At 36.5% G+C, this 23,807-nt stretch overlaps 1 protein-coding gene across 2 annotated transcripts in view; it reads left to right on the top strand.

Moving 5' to 3' along the window:
- Nucleotides 1-23,807, top strand: part of TENM1 (teneurin transmembrane protein 1) — a 748,343-nt gene that overhangs the window by 465,465 nt on the left and 259,071 nt on the right. For both annotated transcript variants that reach the window (XM_070502852.1, XM_070502851.1), the window contains exon 8: nucleotides 7,682-7,834. In XM_070502852.1, the coding sequence (XP_070358953.1) occupies nucleotides 7,682-7,834 (153 nt within the window). The remainder of the gene's footprint in view (nucleotides 1-7,681; nucleotides 7,835-23,807) is intronic.

Genomic DNA, 23,807 nt, shown 5'->3' with positions numbered 1-23,807 from the left:
TGCCTTACAAATATTGCAATTTCAAGGTTTACTTCTATATTTATCATCAAAGCCCTATTTACCTTCTTATTAAGTGGATTCTAGTTTTAACTGTGAGAGAGTGGACACAAAACACCAAAAGATAAAGAATAACATGGAAGGTTTCTTATCTCCTGACATTAGCTTTATAAAGATATTCCAATAAATTTAACTGCCTAAAAACAATTCTTCCCAGCACCCAAATTTTCCTTATTCAGACATTTTGAGGATGATTTTTTAGGCCAGTAGATTTCAAACTGTATCTTCGGAGCTTTTGGGCCCCCAATCCCTTTTAATCAAAAGTGCTCTGTTTTATCTCTTTTTATGTGTTTGGGGTTATTCATATTTAATTGCTGAATTGTTCTGCTGCTTTAAAATGTTTTGCTCTATTTTAGATAGAAAACAGTAATAAAAGAGAGGGAATAAAACAATGCATCTATCCATTCAGCTTTAAAAAAGGTTTGTTGAGCACCCAGTTTTTTTATTGTATAATAATATATGAATACATTATCATTGTAAAAGATTCTAACAATATTATGAAAATGTTGACGTTCCCCCCAGCTCCCCACTCTAAAGATCAATAGTTTGCTATTAATCCTTCTAGTTCTCTTTCTATGCATTTGCATATATAGAGATACATTTTTTTTTACTTAATTAAAATCATTGGATATGCATTGCTCTACAGTGTCTTTTATACAAATCTTAGTGCTCTTTCCATGTCAGTACATATCGGTCATCCGGTGGTGTGCTGATAAATGTTTAACAGCCAGCTCTCTGGGCAAGAAAGCCTTGATTCACAACATTTGCTGACTCCTGGAGTGTTAAACACCCACCATGGTGATTTCAACTACCAATGTGAAGTCACTAAAGATGGAATTGGGAAGAGACGTGCACAGTTGGCTCTTGTAAACCAGGCAAAGTTGGCTCCTGCACACCACTGGACCAGTCCTTTTTCTCTCTTTTTTGACTTTTTACTTTGAAATAAATTTAGGCATACAGAAAAGTTGTAAATGTAGCACAGAACTCCTGTATACCCGTCACTCAGCTTCTACCAGTATTAACATCTTGCATAACCATAGTACAATTATTAAAAGTAAGAAATTAACATTGGTATGGTGCTATTAACTCACCTCAGAGTTTACTTCAGATTTCTCCACTTTTTCCACTATTTTTTTTCTGTTCCAGGGTCCTATCTAGGATCTCACGTTACATTTAATTGTCATGTCTCCCCAGTTTCCTCCAATCTGATAGTTTCTCAGTATCAGTGCTTTTAATTCTTACATAAGATTTCATAGTATCCACTCTCCCACAGGTGGATATATTGGTAGTTCTATATTTTTTTACTGTATTGACAAAGGCATTATATTAACAATGCTATATTGAATTTCCTTGTACATGCGCCTTTATGAACATATGTGATTATTTCTTTAGTACAGATTCCTAGAAACAGACTTCCTTGGTCAAGGAACATTCCCAACTTAAATGTGGATAGCTATTACAAAGTTGCTTTTCCAAGCCACTTTACCACTTTACAGTCCTGTCAGCAGTGTATAAGCAGAGTACTTCCCGGCACCAGTGATAAAAAGATGAAGAAGACATGGTTCCGTCACTCTGAATACTTAATAGTGATGAGGCAGACAGATAAATAGCTATCTTCAATACGACATAGTAGGTTCTATGATACGGTGCTAAAAGACAAATATTATAGGGGGCTGGCCCCGTGGCCGAGTGGTTGAGTTCGCGCGCTCCCCTGCAGGCAGCCCTGTGTTTCGTTGGTTCGAATCCTGGGCGCGGACATGGCACTGCTCATGGGACCACGCTGAGGCAGCGTCCCACATGCCACAACTAGGACCCACAACGAAGAATATACAACTATGCACCGGGGGGCTTTGGGGAGAAAAAGGAAAAAAATAAAATCTTTAAAAAAAAATAAAAGACAAATACTATATCTCTTTGTGAAATGTTCTAGATGGTCAAGATCAGCACTGTCCAATAGAATTACAATGCAAACCACATATGTAATTTAAAATTTTAGAGTAGTCACGTTAAAAAAGTAAAAAGAAACAGTAGGAATTAGTTTAAATAAAATTTTTATTTAATCAAATATATATTTAAAATATTAACATTTAAATGTGTAAATATAAAAATTATTAATTAGATATTTTGCATTCTTTCCTTCATACTAAGTCTTCAACTCTGACTGGCCACATTTCAAGTGCTTGATAGACACGTGTGGTGAGCGGCTACCATATTGGACGGTACAGACCTGGGTCTTTCAGCACGTATTTCCCACATCTACTTCCAAAGCACTCCTGTGGTCTCTCCCTTATAAGTGAATATTTGCTTTTTGAAGGGGAGCAGGATGGGGAAGTATTACCAATTTTAAATATTACTGGAGGCCATCAGTCTTAAGAGAAACAAAGACCAGCATCCTGACAGAGAGTGCAGAGAAATAACTCCAGAGAGACTCGGTTTGAGCCTGTAGGACTGTGCAAGTTAAGAGTTTCTTCTCATGAAGTCAGTCCTGCCTTGAGATCCAAGGTGCTTCATTGAGTTTGGCAATTGGAGACAGCGAGGTATTCCGTTTGTTACCTTAACTTTCTAATAAATTTCTAATTTCAAGACATAGCTCTTTACAAGTGGATAAAACAGGAAGGATAATGATTATACAATTTACAGGGCTCAGCACTAGGAAACATTTTTTTAGGAGAGCATTAAGGACTGCCATTCTTAATCGGCTGGGAAGACATTACTCTTAGAACATCTGAATAAGCATACACATTCTGTCCAGCTATTGAATTTCAGTGAAGTGCAAATAACGGAACTGGTATTGCCTGAGAGAGCTGGGTAGTGTCCATCTCTACTCATTTAGGATGTATATTTTTAGATATGTCTTTAAGAAAAAGAACTTTGACTTTGGGGTCAGGTGTAGTTAGATCTACTATAACCATCATTGCTCATTTGGAGGTATATGTTCTGGTATGAATGATTTTAGTATTATTAGTTTCTATTCACTTGCAGTTTATTGGTGACCAGGTAGTGAAGTTGGTTAAAGCGCAGACATAGCAGGATTATGGGTCCAATCCTTCTGATTATGAGTTTTCCTACTACTCTTCTCCGTCCTGACCGAGCTCCAGTCACACTGGGCTCCTTAGTGTTCCTCACATATTCCATACAAGACTTCAGGGTTTTGTGTAATTGATTTTCCTTCCTCCTAGAAGATTCTTCAACTAGATATTCATATGGTTTAACTTCTTTCAAATCTTAGTTCAAATATTATCTCCTCAGAGAGGCCTTCCATGACTACTCTTATTTTTTCTTCATAGCACTTATAACTACCTGACATTATTTCATTTCTTTGTTTCTTTGTTTCCATATAGTTATATTATATTAATTATATTATATGTTTACTCATTGTCTGCCTGTCTTAACCCACCACCCTCTCATATGAGTTCTGGGAAGGTAGAAATTTTTTTTTATTTTATTCTCCACCATAAACTTAGAAAAACAGTTCCTGGCACAAAGTAGACACTCAAAAAATATTTGTTGAATCAATATATGAATGTATCTTAACACTGTCCTGTTTTTTCATTGCTGGTTAGACCCTTAATTCTAGCCAGTTGCCTCATAATGTTTACACTTGGGTTTGGGGGACTTGCCTAAAGAGTGTGGCTATAAATACATACCATAGATCTGGATGCGGATCCACTAGAAGCTAAGGACTGTGTGTCTTCATCTTGTATCCAAGGCTAATCTGCAACCAGTGTGTCCTGGTTAGGCTGTATGGGTTGTTTATATCTGATATCCATATTGGTCAGCCAATGCCTGTGCTGTCTTGGCTGTTATTTTTATTACCTTTGCCTGTATCCCAACATTCCCAGTGTGCCCAGCATAAATTTTGAAAATATTTCTTAAATGAATCTATAAATACATCCCCACAGTAGAAGTACTGTCATATCTTTCTGGTGGTGTGTTGGTATGGCCCAAAGGTCAACATAATTTTATTTATTGGTCTTAGTATGAACAAAATATTATTTATTTCTAATAGAACTCAGGCATTGGAGTTGTTTAGTTACCTCAGTCTACCCTGAACATAAATGCACTTTTTGACTTCCTTTCACAACTCAGCATATGGAAGTTCAGTTTGGAGGAGAGAAAAGACCAGTAGCTTGCCATGGTACCCATAGTCTGTAGCAAGTAAGTTAACTTTCATTATGTCTTCATACAAATATACATTACAAACAGCTTGTTGCCTGGAAAAGACATCATAAACTCAAAAAAATTATAAAGCTTCACCACCCTCAAAGAGTATTCTACGAAATATGTCCACATCTCTTTATCTGTCTTGATTGACTAGAAGCAATCCATTTCAGATGATGGTGAAAAATTAATCCTTACCTTATCATTTTGAAGTGATTCTCAGCACATGCATTTTCTCCCTCATTTTTGAGTGCCCTCCGGAAACTGGCTTAACTTAAATAAAGTATGTGAAATAGCCCCCTTGATCTCCAAAATGAGAACTGCTGTGCCTTTTGTTCCTTATGGCCCATCTAATTTCACAAAAGTAACTGAACCGAGGGAATCAGACACATTTTCAGTATAGCTTTTAGTATCTATCATATTCAAATTATTTGAGGAGCAGAGTAGACCAAATTTTCTACAAAGCTGATAAACAGCTTTAATTGGAACAAATATGTGACGCCAAGCATACTTTGAGGCTTTTGGCAAAGAAATCTCAGAGATGTCACTAATATACCTTTATTAGCATGCCATACTGTACCTTATGCAGAACCACTATTATTTGAGTTTCAATTGTTTCCAATAATTGCAAGAGAAATTCGTCAGGCAGCACTGGCCTTAATCCAAAGAAAAGGGTAGAAACCAATTAAATGTTTAAACGTTTAAAGGATAAATTAGAAGATATGTGTTAAAAATCTCTTTAGCTCCAACTAAAAGTGGATGAATGATTTTTAAATAGACTATCTGGCTAGCTTTCCTGTTCTCAGTTGCTAATCCATATACTATATATGAGTATTAGACATACAAATTTAGCCCCTTTCAGTCTGCCTAGTAACATAAAGAAAAATATGAGATGGCTTATGAATGGATCCACTTTTTTTTTCCTTTTGGTAAGATCTGGTTGATGTTTAAAATTGCAATGAGAAAACAAAAGGATTTCCCCAGCTTTTTTCGTAGGCACCGTTTTCTTCTAACATTCTTTCCCCTCAGTGACCTCATTCACTCTCACAACTTCCACTGTTGCCTCTGTGCATATATGATTCTGCAGTCTTGTTCTAGCCTTCATATTTCTCCATAACTTCAAACCTCCAATCCTCCTGTGTTGAACATGTCTGTCTAGACAGCCCATTCATCCCTGGAAACCCAGCATCTCTAAAGATGAATTCATTTTATTCTTCTCATCACACTACCCTGCCCTTAACCAACTATTTATCATTCAACAAACACATATCCAGCACCAATTATTTGTAGCTAGAGCCGGGCCAAGGGTGGAATTCCCTAACTCTGTTAATGGTTCCACCTACACGTGTGCATGAGCATGCAGGGACACACACACACAGAGCTTGTTGCCAAATCCTGAGATGACAATTATGCGATTTCTACCTGAGGAAGCACCTTTGCATTTCCACTGCCAGTGCCCTAATTGAGACACATTATTTCTCACCTAGATTATTGCAGTGCCATCCCAATTTGTGTTCTTGACAAATCTTTAGGGCTTCAATTCATCCTTTTCCACACCACTACTGGATTTATCTTTCTACAAAGGCTGCTCTGATATCATTTATTGCCTAGAATCCATCAGTGCTCCCCACTGCTATCAAATTAATCTTCCTAAAGAAAACTGATCATATCACTCATCTGCTCAGAAAATAGCAATGCCTTCGTGTTGCCTAATAAATTGAACCTAAATATCTAAGTGTGGCCTTCATTGTCCTCCACTGTATGGCCCTAATCTACCTTTCCAGCCTTAACTCCACTACCATTTGTATATAGTCAAACTCCAACCAACCCTAGCAACTCACTTTGCCTCGGAAGAATCTTGTGCTTTGTAAAATCATATTTTGTTCAGCCTGCCCCTTCACCCCACCCGTTGCTGTTACCTTTCAAAGCCCAACGTCCTTCAAGGTCCATCTCTAATCCTACTTCCTTCATTAAATTATCCCCGATCATCCAACAAATTTTAATCTATTGTTCATTTAAGCCATTTCTTTTAAGACAAAATTTTATTTTTCCCCAGATGGTAAACATCACACATGTTCACTGTAAAAAATAGAGACAACATGGGGCCAGCCCACTGGCATAGTGGTTAAGTTCGTGCACTCCGCTTCACTGGCCTGGGGATCGCGGATTCAGATCCCTGGTGCGGACCTACACACCACTCATCAAGCCATGCTGTGGCGACGTCCCACACAGAAAATAGAGGAAGACTAGCACAGATATTAGCTCAGGGCCAATCTTCCTCAAGCAAAAAGAGGAAGATTGGCAACAGATGTCAGCTCAGAGCCAATCTTCCTCACAAAAGTAAAATAAAATAGACAATACAGAAATCATGAAAAAGAAAATTAAAATCTTCCATAAGCCCCCCATTCTGTTAACATGTTGCTATATATCCTCCCAGCCCTTTCTCTCTCCGGACATCAACATATGTACCCACATACACACCTAATATATGGATCACACTGTTTGTACTGTTTAGTAGCCTGATGTTTTCCATTTGATGCATCATAAATATTTCCCATGCCAATTCATAGTCTTCTGCAACATGATTCAATAGCCACGAAATCTTGTATTATTTATAATATCATCAGTTATCCAATCTTTTTTGCTGGATAGTTAGATTGATCATAACTTTCTAAAAGTTTTTAAATGTTACGATGGATAGCCCTGTAGTTTGGTACACATTCATAGTTAATTCATAGAAATTGAATTGTTGATTAAAAAGATAAGCCAAATTTTAAGTTTTTTCATAAATGATGCCCCATTACCCTCCAAAAAGATGATTGTTTTTTATATACTTTCATGAAGACTGTATGAGAATGCCCATTTTCCTGCACACTGATCAACATAGGTATTTTTAAATTCTCTGATAGCAATTTGAACCTGGGTCATGTCAATTATTCTGCATTATACTATAGTTATTTTAGACTTGTATTACTCCCAACCCCTACCCTAATGGGCATCTAGATTTGAGCATCTACGCAGCTATCATAGGACCTTATGCATACTAGGCACTCAGGAAATATTTGCTGAATTGAATTGAATCAGACCCATAAAGGTCTCCCATGTTCTCAAAATACCTTTTCCACCATTGCTCTGCAGTTTCCACATGCAAACTAGAGTTACACAACGAAGGGAAATGGAAAAGGAAGGGGTTCCAGCACTGAGGAGCAGAGTCCAATGCCACTGTAGTTGGGTAACTAATACTCCAACTTCTACCCTATCACTGGGATAGCTTCAGCCTCAAAATTTTAACAACAGCTGCTTTAAAAAGTAGCTACCTGTACGATGTAGGTATAAACTGCAAGTTGCTTGGCCTAAAGAGAAGAAAACTGGTCATGACATTTTTAGATGCAAAGGGACAGCTGGTTTAGAGACGTTCTCAGCAAGTCTGGAATAAGTTCATGTATGGCTTGTTTTCTTGCAGCAGTACATTTGTTCGGCCTGACTTGGCAGTTGCAACCAGTTGAAGGAGAGCTCTATGAAAATGGAGTTAGCAAGGGGAACAGAGGGACCGAATCCATGGATACTACTTACTCTCCAATTGGAGGAAAAGTTTCCGATAAATCAGAGAAAAAAGGTACAGTGATCAAAATGATTGATTGATTATTGATTACTTTTCTTCTAATTTGGTCGTTAGAACCAAACCTGGGATGGTTTCACTTCACATTAAATTTCATGATCACTTGAAAGAAGTACTTTCCGTGGACAGAATAAATACATGTAAATGTCTGGTGAAAGCAAATTTTCCTTTCTCTAGTGCTTTCAGTATAAACCAATTAAACTTTTCAAATACGTTGGCAATTTTGAAAATAGATAAATATTTACAGGAAGGAGGTTTCAATACAATGGAAATTGCATTTCGCATATAACTACCCTGAAGCAACATGGGATTTTGATTAAGTTCTCTGTGTCCGAGCCCAGCATTTATATATAACATTTTACAAAGAGTATATGGGAATTCTTCTGTTTCTAATAAGAAAAAGACTTTTATGCTTAATATAAGGGTGAAGGTTTATGTCAAAGTAGGGGAACATGAAGTTTTTCTAATTAGGGAACATGAATTCTTCCTAGTTGGAAAAAAGGAAAAAGCACTTTTAGTACTGAATTGTTAAATTTAACCAACGTAAGCTCGAACTACTTGACTTATTTACAGTAAATGTCACAGTACCAGTACTCTCAACATCTTATTCACATTGAATGGTCTTAATCTTAATATACAAGCATTGAAAATAGCTGGAAGTTCGTATTATGATTTCTCGTGAAATAGGATTCAGTATAGAGGGACTCAAGCCATGTAAAATTTCAGGATGTCAATTCAAAAAGTAGAAATTGAAAACAAAATGTATAATCAGCACTATCCTAAATATTTTTAGATCAGATATAAACAGATGAATGAATGAATGATGCAAACCCTACCCACAAGAAGCTTCCAATTTTGTAGGGGTAGGAAGACAGTGTTATTTTGGTTCATTGGTTTCAAATAAGATATTTTAGTTTCTTTGGAGGGGCTATCTGTAGGTTTGGTTCTGTTTTGATTTTGTTTTCTTTTGAAAAATAACTGCTTTGGTCCATTCTTTAGTAAAAAATTAATGCATAGATTTCAGGAAAACATTATGGTTTGTTCTAGTTTTCAATTCATGCTGCAGTTTGCCTTACATCCTCATTTAGAAATACTGTTTCTACTGGGCTGACCTTTCCCAGCAATTTCATTGTTGCTGCTGAGAGGGGCTGAGGATAGTGCAGGGGTCAGAGATAGCAGAGGAAAGGGTCTGAATACACTTGGACTTGGACTTTTTCTCCCTTCTCTCCTACTATTTGATTCCTTTTTATCTGCAAGTACGAGAGCCACCATTTGGTATCACACGCCTAGAGGTTTTTTGCCATACACACTGAAAATCATGAATTATCTGTTTGAGGAAAATGAAACATGCAAGACAGCAGAAGATCATCACATAATTGTAATCATTGTATATTTGTTTTTATATTCTAATTCAGATCTCTGTAATTCCTTCCCACAAAGTAGTTTGATGATGATGACTAATTTATTAAATAATTACACGTGCCAAGAATTGCTCCAGACATTTAACATGTATTGTATCATGAAGGTAACATTATGGTCCCCATTTTCCAAATGAGAAGCAGAGGCACAGAGAGTTTAAGTAACTTGCCCAAGGTCACAGAGCTAGAAACTAGTGGTCTGATTCCAGAGCCTTGTCTCTTAAATTCTGCACTCTACTCAAATCCACACACAAAATGTATATGAAAACCACAAAAGATAATTTACATGATGAAAGCAAAGCGCCAGAGTCTATTCATGATAGATTTTAGAGAAATTCTATACACCTATATTTCAATGTGTTGTGACAAGTTTCATAAATGAAAACTGTTTTTAAGTTTCTGCTTAATTATAACAACAAAAAGGCCAAACCAATTTCAATATAACACTTTATTAAGGAAAGTCATTATAGGTTGATGCCATATATAGCAAGTTGTTATCTTAAACTGACTTTTTATGGAAGTCTAAACAAAACTTTATAACCGCACATCATAGTTCTGCTATATTAGGTCTTTACTGCATGTTACTTACCAAGTAAAAACATAGCTCCTCTTTTATAATGCCATGTGTATACTAAACCAAACCTTGTGGAAGATATAATATAGTATAAGGATATTTTCAAATGGTCAGCTGTATCCTTTTATGATTTTCTAGACATCACACACCCCATAAATACAGTGCTCGAAGCTTGTCTTAATGGTGCTGTATGCATTAAAATATAAGCCTGAAAACCAAATAATTCTCTTTACATTGTTTTCCTTACTCTCCTGGAGGATCATGCATTGTAGCACTGTGGTTAAAAGCCTGGACTTTTGAGTCAGACACATCTGGCTTTGAATACTGACCGTGCTGTTTACTGGCTCTCCAACCTTAGGAAATTAATTGAAATAACCTCACTGAACCAGTGTCCTTGTCTGTAACCTAAGGATGATACAATAAACATAAGGATGATAATAGTACCTGCTTCATATAGTGGTTGCAAGGAATAAGTGAGACAATGGAGGTAAAGCATATAGCACAGTGCCAGGCACATTGTTTAATTTAGTAGTAATTATTATTGAGCCAAATGAGTGGAAAATTACCTTGAATTTATTGTCATCCTATTAGGTACTATAGATCCTACTTTCAAACTGATACCAACTTTTCCATGACTGGCGGTGTAGGAGAAGAATAGTTTCCCTTCTTCCCTTCTAGGTTCTTTGGCTGGTCTAATAATTAAATTGACCTAAGGCAGATTAACAGGAGACAAAACAAACTTCACACTACAGGAGCTCATAGAAGTGTAAGACTCAAAGAAGTGACCAAAGCAAGGAGCTTTTATACCTTTTAGACAAAGATACAATAAATTTGTGGAGAATTAACAAGACAAAGGAGTTTGGGCTTAGGGTAGTAAATTAGTGAAGAAGTGACCAGGTTTGTTTATCCAGCCTTCTTGGTTCTGAATTCCGAATCTCTGGTGATAAGGATGCCTTCTTGCCCTCCAGGTGTAGGGAGGGTACCCTTCACATGGGAGATTTATTTCCCACTTTCAGGGGGACAAAGGAGGGCCAGAGTGCCCTTCTAGCACTGGCTGCTTCTTAAGTAACTTTAATTCAAAATTATCACTATGCCATAATGGCACATTCTGGGGTGGCATATTCTGCTTCTCTTCAATGGCTTTCCTGGGATTTAGATGTTTCCTCTCTTTAAAGTTTGGTCTCTCTTTACTTACCAATTTAACATCTATTATCTTTTAATAATCATCAGCTTTGTCATTAGAGTGATGGATAAGTAGAATGACACTTAAAAAAATCAAATTCTACTGAAATTGGTTCCTCATTAACAGTAGTTATATGCATCTGCTTCTCATTCAGAGATTAAAGAATTTTCTTACCAGTTAGTTTTCCAAATGAAAGAAAAAAGAATATTTGATTATAGACATGATAAAATTTTCTTTTTGAAATTTATTTCAATAATTTGAGTTTAATTTCAAAAAGAAGACATAAATCACAACCACATGTTGGAATCTAACAGAAAAATCAGTCGTCAGTTGTTCAATAAACATTTATAGAATTGAAAGCATTGTACTAAAATAGCCCCTACTTCCTTAAAAGCTTACACACTGATCATAACTCTTTCTCTTCAAAGAGTAAACATTACGTAACAACTTTAAACAGAGCAGGGAACATGAAAAAATAAGAGACTTATTCCTAGATCTGAGTCATGTAACTACCATAAATTGAACTAAAAATAATTACAGTGTAATTTGTCAACAAATATAGAAAGTTAAAATCTTAAAGATTATCACATCCAATATCCTTATTTAAAGATGAACAAACTGACGTCCAGAAGGGTCAAGAACACACAGAGAGAACTGGGCCTAGAGCTGAGGACTCCTGGTTCCACCTCATCTGTTTTCTCATCTCTTATGGTAATAATGTAACGCAAACATAGAAATTGCCAAAGAGGTTTTCAATATAGGAAGTATCAAAGACAAAAACTGAACAGGTGAGGAAGTTGATTTTATTCAGGCTCTCGCAATAGGGAGAGCACCCCAGATCTGAAGATTAGAGTGTCTGGGCAAGGTGGTTTTGCCTTAGACTTTTATAGGAGGACTAGATAAGTTACACATGGGATGATTTATACTTGGGATTTTGTACTCAGGGCAAGTCTGACAGCTGAAGATGAAATGTTTATCTCTGGCTAGCTAGTTGAAGGGGATACAAATAGTTCTAATCTCTGCTAATTATTTATGAAACAAAGAATCAGGAAATTGGAGGTCTGTATTTGGTCTTTCAGCAGGTTCAGGTAAAAGGAGAAAGGTCTGTGTTTGGCATTGTCACAGGTAAACAAGAGAATCATAGGCAATTCTTATGGGAGTCCTGAGAAAGAATGGACAGAGAGCCTTATCTAATCAGTCACATGGAAAGGGTTTTTCTTAATCTGGTTGTGTTCATTGTTTGTTTTGCGGTAAGCCATTTCCTAAAACAAAAGGGTAGGAGGATTTCAGAAAACAAAAGGTTGGGGGAAATTCTTAACCAACACAGTTTTCCAGGAGCATAGAGCTCAGGTAAAGTCCAACATTGTCAGTCCCAATGTGAAGGAGGACAAAGATTATTGGGTAGTTGAGGATACTGAATTCCTGCAAGTTACATGCCAAAATAGAGCACTGGGAACAAAGGGTAGGTGGAAAGATAGAGAACTAAAGGAGACTAAAGACAACCTTTATCTCCTTTACAATTTTTGCAAAAGGCTGGCCTTGGGGGAAGGTGTCATTTCTTTTAAATTCATCCTACAAGATCTATCTCCACAAAGTGGAAGAAAAAAATGACATTTTCTAGTCAGTGTCTGCTGAATATACGACCGTGTAAACAACATATAGCTGATTGATATGACACAATTTATAGCCTGTCATGAAAATGCTTTAGCCAAGACCAAGCAGTGACTATAGCTTCACCTCTCTGGGCTCCATTTTCTCATCTGAAAAATAAGAGAGTTGCTTTTAGAAGAGAGGAAAAATAATTCTCCCTCTACCCTCCTAGGATCTTGGCTAAGGGGACCCTCCCCCTGTAAAAAAAGACAGGTTAACAAGAGAAAAACAAGTTTAGTAAAATGTATACCTCCTGTATACATAGGAGATACCAGGAGTAACTCCCTGAAATGGCCCAAGCCACTACCTTAAATACCATCTCCAGCTACAGGCAAAAGAGGTTAGGGATGAGGAGTCAGTTATGGGAGGTGACCAGGAAAAGTATAGTAAACAAGGGTAAGGTTGTTACGCAGCTTTGGGTCCTGGCCTTCTGCAATGATAAGAGTTTCTAGGGATGTACAGTCATCCTTCTTTTCCTGGTACAGAGAGAAAAACAACCCTACAAATGGAGATTTCTCTTACAAATGTAAATGTCCTTACAAAAGGGTAGCTTTTACTCCCTTTGCAGAGCATTTCCTATGTCAGCTGTTTCTTAAAAATAATCAGCTCGAGACAATCCTTGTGCCAAAGAGGCATATTTTGGAGTTACAAATTCTGCTCTCCTTCAGCTTGCAACCCTTTTAGGGGCAGGGGAGGGGTACTGGGCTGTGAAAGACTTTTTGCAGACTAAATCTTACCCAGAAATTACAAATATAAAACAGATAAAAGCCATGCTTCTCCAGATAAAGTGAGGGAGGGGAGCAGATTCCTGCCATGCCTCCCCCTCCCTTCCCCTTTCCTTCTTTTGTCCTCCATTTTCTTCCCAGCTGCTAAGGCTTTGACAAACACAAAATAATGCTCAGTAGGACTAGCTTATCTCTAAGATCCCTACATGTGTGCACATTATGAATCAGTGAATTCTAATTCTGCAGTTAAAGAAGAACAATTAGCCATTCCAAGTGAAAGTGAGCCTATTTTTGCAAAAGGTGTATACTCTTGGAAAATGGTTGAAATGTACATCTATAAAATTTGTAAGCCACGTTTGCCATTTAAAGTACTTGCACAGAATTCTATTGAAATTCCAATAATTAATTCCCAGCTTTATACCTTATAAATTTCAATTTTTGACATGTATGTAACAATAACAGTCTGCACTCAGAGAGCATTTACAATTTCAAAATAATATCTTTTATCCACATAACAGTTTTATGCTATAGCAGCTATTGTTCCCCTTGTTTTATAGTCGAAAAAGAAAACACAAGAAGGTTAAGTGACTTGCCTTGCATAATAGTCACAACTACAGGCAGAGCTGAGATTAGGATCCAGTCTCTTCTGACTGTTAGCTCAGCATCCTCCTTTGGGTCTTTTTTAAAAAAAATGTTTTTTTAAAGATTGGCACCTGAGCTAACAACTGTTGCTAATCTTCTTTTTTTTTCCTGCTTTTTGTCCCCAAGTCCCCCCAGTACATAGTTGTATATTTCACTTGTGGGTCCTTCTAGTTGTGCTATGTGGGACACAGCCTCAGCATGGCCTGACGAGCAGTGCCACGTCCGCGCCCAGGATCCGAACCAGCAAAACCTTGCACCACCGAAGCAGAGCGCACAAACTTAACCACTTAGCCATGGGGCCGGCCCCTAAAAATTCTTTTCTCAAGCCAATTGTTTAAGTAACAGCTGTCTTGATTAAAAAGATCTCAATGCAAAATAGTCAAATGTATGTCACTTCCGTAAGAGTACTTTGCAGATCTTACATTTCACACCAAAGATCTAAGTTCAGCAAGTACTCTCTCTTCCTCAAAGCGAACATACACACACACACACACACACACACACACACACACACAAACACACAAGTACTCTTGGAAATTGAAAGTTAAGCAACAAAATCGACCTGTTTATGACGGCCTTTCATTGTAGACCTAGCTGGTGACGTGTGTGTAGCTTGTTTTTTGGCTTTGTTTTTTTTTTACCTGCAGCATGGTTACATCAGAGGCAATTTATGCAATGACAATTGTGAACTTTGAATAAGAGGTTGAATTCTAAATTGACTTACAATTTCACTGATATTTATTTCACAGACTCAGTCAGTAGGTAAAGAACTACACCTACCCCACCCAGGTAGTCATTGTGCATTCATGTGGAACAGAGTCCTGCAGTATAATTCTGTGGTTCTTCAATATTGGTTCATAGGACATGTGGATGTTAAAATGCACTCAGCTGCCCTTTGAGTCAACCCATAGTTTCAGTATCTTTTACTTAAAGGATATTAGAGCCCAGGACATTGTGGTAGAATTGGGAATAATTCATATAAGCACAACAAACCACATGAATAAAATAGTAGTAATGCACTAACAAAGACAACAATGTTGGGAGCTTAACATTATTATTTTTAAGGATTGATGGCAAATTACAGTAAATGTTTCCTATAATGCTATATAGATGTTTCTCTAACACAGGGTTTCAAGGGGCCCAGCTAGAGTGCTGCAGCTTGTTTTCAACTATATTAAATCACTTTATCAATATATTTCAGTTTTAACAAAAGCTTTTCTAAAGCATACAGGAGACCTGACTTCTAAAACAGATTTATGGAAAGAGTTCACTATGCTAAAAGGCAAACTTATTTATGGTATAAAAAATTCATGCTAAATGTTCTTGGTCATGTATGTTTAATGTTTTATTCTTGTTTCATTTTAATCCTCATTTTACTTTTTTTTTTTAAACTAATACACACCTTTCCTGTGATGGCAAAAGAAATGTGTCTGCATTGTGGTCTCTTAACCTAATAGTCTACATCTGACAGGAGCACTAAGTGGTGTGCTATAAAATGGCATATTTATCCACTTGGACTAGTCCTTCAAAAGCTACAGCATCTTGCCCTAACATCCTTATAACATCTTTTGTTTTTTTGGAGGAACCAGTTCATTGTAGAAATGTATCAGCTATGTGTAAATTTAATTCAGTTGAGTATCCATTTATATCTTTCAGTGTGTATTACTCTTGGAGGAAATTTAAACATTTACTAGCTTTTTTGTGAAGTCAAAGGCAATTTTAGTATGTGAAATTTACTTTTGAAAATAAAGCCCTTGAGTTCCAGCATTTAATGCACAAGTCTGCATTTTCCCTGTGAATAACTTTGGTAATCCCATAGATAATAATCACATGTCCTTTTTTATCCTTCATCTTTCTAATATTAAGAGCCTTTGGTTTTACTTCTGTGCTCTTCTTGTAGCTTCTGTTTTCTCTTCATCATTTTAGTTGTCTTTTCCTATTTCCATTATATATCTTCCCAAAGATATCTTGACCAGATTGCACACAAATACCATCTTCCCATTTCCATTGGTTTAGAGAGAGGGAAGAATAAAAGTAAAAAGCTAGATTATGAGAGAAATGATTCTTGACCACCTCAAATCCTCTATTAAAATAATATAAGGGGAAGAAAAATGAAATCTCAGCATTCAGAAACATAGAAGCTCATGATTTTTAATGCTGTATGACTCAAAGTGCTATTTTAACTGTACTAAGTACTATGGGAAGTTAACAAATGAACCTAAGGACATAGTTTTTGCCCTTGAGAAAGTTCCTGTTAAATGGGAGAGCTGGAAGAAACATGCATACTGTCAAGGAGGAAAACTTTCTCCTCTATCCTTCTAAGTTCTTCCAGCTAACCTAAGAATTAGGTTGATATAACACAGATTAACATGAGAAAAATAAACAAAAGTTTAATAACATGTATACATCCTATATACATGGGTGATATCCAGGAAAACTAACTCACCTAAATAGTCAAAGCCCTCACCTTAAATACCAACTTCAGCTAAAGACAAAAGAAGATGTTGAGGGTGAAGAGTCAATTATGGGAGGTGAACAAGAAAAGCAGAGTAAAGAAGGGAAAGGTTGTTATGCAGATTTAAGTCTTTGTCTTTTGCATTGATAAGGGTTTCTAGAGATAAGGTCATCTTTTTCTTCCTGGTCCAGTGAGAGAGACATCCTTACAAATGGAGATTTCCCTTACAAATGTAAATGTCTTTTACAAAGGATAACCTTTATGCCATTTTCAGAACTTTTCCTGTGTCTGCTATTTCCTAAAAATAACCAGCTTAAAATAATCCTTATGCCAAAAAGGCATATTTAAGGGTAGCAAATTCTGCTCCCCTACAGACCTGCCTTTGAAACTTCCCCAAGAAGTTTCACAGTCCAGAAGTTGAGTCAGTAGCTTGTTCCATCTCATTAAACCAGCCTCTCAATCCTGACAACAGGTCAGTTTAGTTAAACTCATTTCAGGAGACAGTGATGCAGGTAGGCTTCCAAAATTAGGCCTATATTATGCAAGCAATCAGGGATTTAATAACAGGTATTTCCGTGGGAAAAAAAGAAAAAAATAGTCAATGATTAGAGCAAATTATAGACCAGTTTCTGAGTTCTGAGGGTAACCAGTTAAGAAGACTTTTAGATGTCTTGCTCAATGCACTTTCAGGTGGAGTGAGGGCCAGCAGTAGCAATTTGACAGATTTTCCTAATTTTCAGTTTGAATGTTTCTGGCAATTTTTCTCAGTGGCACATACAGCAACAGCATGAAGATTATCCATTCATGAGCTATTGTGGTGATTTCTCTGAAGCTTATATCAAGTTGTCCAACTTTAGTTTGCATGGCTTTGGAAAAAGGGCAGTTTTAGTTCTTAATGATTCCAAGTCAGAAAGGGGGAGAAAAAATTGGAAACGTTAGTTTGGAGAGTTGTAGCAAAATATTGAAGGAAGCTAGAAAAATTTATGATCCAGTCCAGTTTATAGGTAGAAAACAAAAGGTTAAAAAACAATGAATAGCGTTAGAATCTAATATCCACAAAGGTGTATTATTGTCACACAATTTTTCTCTCTAAAATTACCCCTACTTTTACCAAAGATAGCCAGATTAAGACTAATTTGTTTGCAAAATAAGTCTAGTATGACTTAAATTGTCCTAATTATTTACATAAGCGTGGCAAGAATGGCGATTGATCGTATAAGTTCTTTTAAATCTGCTTTGCTGGAACTTTTCACAAAGAATCTCAGATTGAACTTTTAAAGACCTCTTGAGACCAGGAAAGCCAAGACAAGAACTTGCCATCAGACTTTGCCTGTAATATCTATAGATTTGGGTGAAATATTCTCTTCTCGAGATCCCCAAGATATCCTAAGGTTCCTGAACCTGCCAGGAAGTGACCATTACTCACCTGGTTAAGCTGTTGAGAACCCTGTAAGCATAGTACCAGTACCAGGCTGTTTTTCCAAGGAGCTTTTATTGGCCCCATAAAATCAATCTTAGTTCCTTAAAGCTGTCTGGTCGTACCTGAGTTTATGCTTATGTCTCTCAAATATGACATTCCAGTCAAAGCTTTGGTCATAAAACCAATGTTTCCAATCATATGCTGTTAAAAGGAGAACAGATTCTTATTGAACTTATGCAAATAGCTATAATGCTATGAAAATAACACTCACTGAGAGTTTTCAATTTTGGAGGGATCAGGTAGGGAGAAAAAGAAAAATGGTTCAATTCTGTTTACAAAGGTATAATTTATCAAATTTCTGTAAGTCATAGTTAGCTTAAGAGGAAAGGTTTCCTTATATTTGGAATACAAAAAAAGAATCAGAAATATTTCAAACAAAAAGTCATAAAAATTATAATCATCCTTCTCAGTTCATTCAGTCCCATGTAATTAATTCTTGTTGATCTTGATCTTTTGTTAGAGGTTTTATGAAGCCCTCAGTTTCTCCACTAGAGTTCTGTAACTTCTTCTCTAGTCAATGGTATGACCTGAAAGTTTATTAGAAACCTATACTCAGAGTTCTTTCCATGAGTCTCACTTCCATGAAGATGAAACATTTATGCAAAAGTATCAGAGTAAAACAATAACTGCAAATGACAGAGGACTTAAAAATGGCAATGGTTAAAAATCTGTTTGGAGTTCATTATAATGCAATTGACAAGGAAATTTGGTTATTTCTGTGACACATAACATTTAAGCTAACTAGAATTATGACAGGTAACATTATACCAGGACATATCAGAATTTTAAGAATTTTATACAATTTCTAGGACACTAGTATTAATAACGTATATCCAAACAAATATAATCTAAGAACATTTAATGTCACTTATTTGACAATGCTTCCCATGTAATTTAACATATCAAATAAACCTAATCAGTGTAACATCTCTCTTTTTATAAGAAGAGAGACCAAATCTTTTGAGATGTTTCAGGGGCCCTCTGAAAAATCCCAAAATTATTTCCAGATCAAAAAGACTTCATTTAGAATTTGGGTGTGGGAAGTTTGTCAAAAATATCAAAAAACTTTGAACATTTGCCTAAATAGGATCATAGATCATTATGAAACAATACTCAATTATCCATTTCACCAAAGTGACAATAAAATATTTCAAAGGCAAATACAAAAGGTTAGATAATGGTAAACAAAACTTAGCTCTTTCAGCATTAAGAGGACTCAATTTTCCTAAGTAATCAAAGATCTGATAAAAACAACAGAAAATTATTTTGATAAAGCACAAAATCTTTGCTTTCTAGGCAGATTATTTAAAAGGTAAAGAAATTTTCACAATCTGTTATCAAAAGCAGACCAAAATTCCAGAAAAATTTTACCCTTTTATCAAAGAGAAAACCAAATTGTAATTTTGCACCAGCTTACTTTTGATATTAAAACTCATTTATTTCAATCTTAGCCAGTCTTGACTATGCATAAAATTCCTTTCCAAAGATTCCTTTTCAATAAACCTTCTACAGCTTTCATTTTTCTAAACAAAAGCACATCTTCATTCTTCATACGTTCTTTTTCTGAAAACACACATCCTACTTTTCTTGCCTATGAAGATGTCCCCATATTATTTCTAGTACTTTCAATCACATATATTAGAATTCTTAACCCTTACAAACTTTAATTTCTAGTGAAAACTAAGTAATCAGCCATTGTGAACTGTCTGTTACTCCAGTATTATTTTGACTGGAAAATTTATGAGAACATTTTATATTTTCTAGAAACATATGCTTCTTCATAGTACAATCTTTCAATAAAGCACAAAACATCTTTACTAACAGACCCAAACATCTTTTGTTTCTCTGCAGTAACCCAAAATTAGGTATACTTATGTTCAGTAATTAATGTTTCACTATTTTATCTTATTAGGAAATGATCCAGATAGTCAATAAATTTCCTGTAATTAAATTTATCTTAGCAAAACTCTAAAGTTTCAAGTTGCCAAAAAGATTTTGGAAGCCAAATTAAGTACACATACCCTAAAACATAGTTATTGCTAAAAAGTTCACCTAAAAACTCTTTTCTCACTTATATCTATTTAAATCACTTGCTCCCAACAATTATGTTTAGATGACCCATGAAAACTTCATGAGGCATTAGACAAAGTCAGCCATCACTCTAAGCTAATTTTTTTTGCTGACTAATTTTGTAACAGAGATAGCATGAACTGCTTTGACTAATAAACCCAGGTAGAATAAAAGTTGTTTATCTGCATTATATTTAATGCCGATAAATCTGAAGGCATCTGTTTTAATTAAATCAATAAACTTAAGTAGCTGTTAATTTACCAAAGATTATCCCAGATCATGTGAACTTGAGAAACATTTGGGTTAGTTTCTATATTTCTGAGAGTTTTAGAACACCCAATCATCACAAGTGCTTGACTTCAAATCTACTAAATAGAGCTGTTTTACAAATTAATTTTGGCAGTACCATCTGGAGGTATAAACATATCACACATCTACAGCGTGCATATATGGACACATATGGACTAATGCAAACAGAGACTTTATAGTTACTGATGTTTGTGGAGAAGACACTTAAGATTTTTCATTTGACCAATTTCCAAATGTCTTCTTTTTTTCCCTTTCGATGAGAAATTTATCCCTAAAGTTTGCATGTCAAAGAATTACTCTTTTTTCCTAGAGAAGATGGGGGTAGAAAAATCTGCACTACAAAGGCACAAGTATTCGAGTTTTCTCCAAGATGGAGTTTTGGGGAGCATTTTTTGCCTATTATCAGAGGTCTAGGGCGATTTACATTTTTAAGTGCAGGACAGTTCTTGTTCTAACATCCCAATATCTACAAGCATTTTAAGATAAATAGGCAAGTTTTGGAGATTGGTAATTATAGGTGAGCTTTTGAATTGCATCTAGAGCCACATTTCTGGTTTTCTAGAGATTTGCAAGGCAAATACAGTTGTTTTCAATTCCTCAAAGAATTGAGTGGTAGCCTGAATATCAAGAGACTGACCTGCTCATCCAACTAATCTTTCTTCTTTATATCAGAGAGATTTCCAACTAAGATGGAAATCAAAAAATTTATATGTTGTAGAACTTCAGGACAATTATTTAGACAGAGTTCCACCCCCCCCAAAAAAAATTCAATTTATAAGTTTTTCGGATTTAAAAGATCCATTTTCTGGCCATTAACAAGTAGGATCTATTCATCTCAATACCAACTCAAACCAGAAGCCTTTTTATGGCTTAACCAAAGAGACAAAAGGGGTCCCCCATGATCATGCAAAGGATACAGCCCTCACAAGATCCAGAAAGTTCACTCCTAGAGATAACCAAAAGAAAGAAAGAAAGACTTATCTAGCTGCAAGTGGGGTGGAACCCACATTTCTGTCCAGCCATATCTAGCCACAAGTGGGGTACAACCCACATTCCTGTCCATCCAAATTTGAGGGGCTCCCAACCTGATGGTTGCCAACCCAAGTTCTCAGGACACAAAACAACACAAAAAAGAAAGCAATAGTTGACAGAAAATACCTTTTGTTACCACAGGCAGTAAGAATGGCATAGTGCAAACTGTTGTCTCTGGTTTCCCAGAAGAATGTGAAATGCCTCCAGTCACAAACCTGCTAATCTCTGACACCTGGAAGGTGTTACTGGAATGGGACTTTTCTAGCACTAACAGGGCAACAAAGATTGAGACAACAAAGGCCCTTTATGAACTGGGATCCCTTATGACAAACTCCCCTGAGAGCTGGCATGGCCGAACAGGGAGAGTGCTGCTTGTGACTTCATGTCCGGGAATCTCAGTCTATTCAACTGGCTGCCAACATGCACCCTGGTAAATGCACCTTCTGGATGGTAGGAACCAGAAACAATATTCTCACTGGTCACAAAGCCAAGCTCTCAAGACATAGAACAAGACAAAAGACACAACAGACAGGGACAAAGGAAAACAGTGACCATCTCTAGGAGAAAAATGATCAATAAAAACCCAGAGTACTCATTTACCAAATTTTTACTAGAATTGATATATCCAAGAAACTAGTTCCACAAATATTTTCTCCTGCTAATCTAAATTTGGAAAAACTCGCCCCTCTCACTTGCATTGGACTTTGCAGGCAGAGATCCAGGAGACTGATGTGGTAAGAACTATTACCTTCTGTCAGCTTTTGTCAAATGTTCCAGTATCTCTCAGCTGTAGCAGTCCCAATGTGAGCAGTGTCCCAGCCAGTAAAATTGATCCTGTCAACTATGCCAGCTGTTGGAGAGGAAAAACTTCTCCTCCATCTTTATAAGTTCTGGCTGGTCTAGGAATTAAATTGACATGAAACACTAACAGGAGAAAAACTAACAAAAGTTTAATAACATGTATATACCCTGTATACATGGGAGAGACCCAAGAAAACTAACTCCCCAAACAGGTGGAAACCCTCACCTTAAATAGGTCTTCAGCTAAAGACAAAAGAAGATGTTAGGTGTGGGGAGTCAGTTATGGGAGGTGACCAGGTAAAACACTATAAACAAGGGTAAGGTCATTACACAGATTTAAGTCCTTGCCTTCTCCACTGATAAGAGTTTCTAGAGATAAGCCCATCCCCCTCTTCCTGATACAGTGAAGGAATCACCTTTACAAATGAAGATTTCCCTTATAAATGTAAATGTCTCTTACAGAAGGGTAACTTTTACTCAGTTTTCAGAGCTTCTCTTGTGTCTGCAGTTTCTTAAAAATAACCAGCTTAAAATATTCTTTATGCCAAAAAGGCATATTTTGGGGTGGCAAATTCTGCTCACTTACAATACAGACACACACAATGCAAAATAACATGCAACCAACTGTTGTATAGAAATAGAAATAAGATGGTTAGGCGATTAAGAGCCTTAAAGAAAGAAGATGAAATGATGATTGTTATTATAGAAGTAGTTTGAGCTGGGCCTTGAGAAACAAGAAAAAATCAATCCTAGTTGACTTTAAAGAGTACATATTTAAGAGAATGGAATAATAGAGTGGTAAGGGGGAAATGCAGGTGGTAATAGCCTAAGTGGTAAATGGATCATAAAGCAATAGAGGTAGCAGATGGAGACAGTTTGGCAAGGAAAGGAAGGAGATAAGTGACAGTATGATAACTAGATGAAGGGACAGTTGAGTTATTTTATTCGTTTTTTTTTAAAGAAGAGAGACTTGTGCTTGTTTGAAGACAACGAATAAGAAACCGATACAGAGGGAGACATTGAGGATGCTAGCAAGAAGGCAGATCGTGAAGGGACCAATGTCTCTTGGCAGGAGAGTAGAGGAGGGAGGGCCCTCAGAGATGAACTGGGATACCAAATTGTATGGCACACTGAATATGAAAAGGGTATTTTGATATTGGAGAAATGAGAGGTAGGAGTTCAAAAGAGGACACAATAAGTGTTCAATAGATACTACCATCTATTATGATTATTATTACTATTATTATTATTTCTGTCTGTAATGAGTGTTCTTTGTGAGAAGTTTTAATTTGATATTATTCAAGATTTTCTCGGTTCCTAAAAGGCAGAAATCAAAGGCTGTAGCAATATGGCAACATATGAGAGCTGCTGCCTATGCTTGCTGCTTCTCTTTCTCAAGGCCTGGCCCAAGAAGATATACAACCCCCTCATTACTCTCAACTATGGGATAGGTGTGTCATAATATAGCTGTCTTATTATATGTGCAGTAGCTAGATGTCAAGAATTTAGACAGACGTGACTGCCCCATCCTCTGGGGACTTATGTTTTAGGATGCCAAAGGGAGAGCTGGATAAATTGAGCTGTGATCAGCCCTCCTTTCACCATCCCAGAAGTCCAGAAGGATGTGATCA

Source organism: Equus asinus, chromosome X, assembly GCF_041296235.1.
Source record: "Equus asinus isolate D_3611 breed Donkey chromosome X, EquAss-T2T_v2, whole genome shotgun sequence".
Lineage (NCBI taxonomy): Eukaryota > Metazoa > Chordata > Mammalia > Perissodactyla > Equidae > Equus > Equus asinus.
The sequence above is the reverse complement of the archived record's forward strand: the minus strand, read 5'-3'. Positions and strand labels throughout refer to the sequence as shown.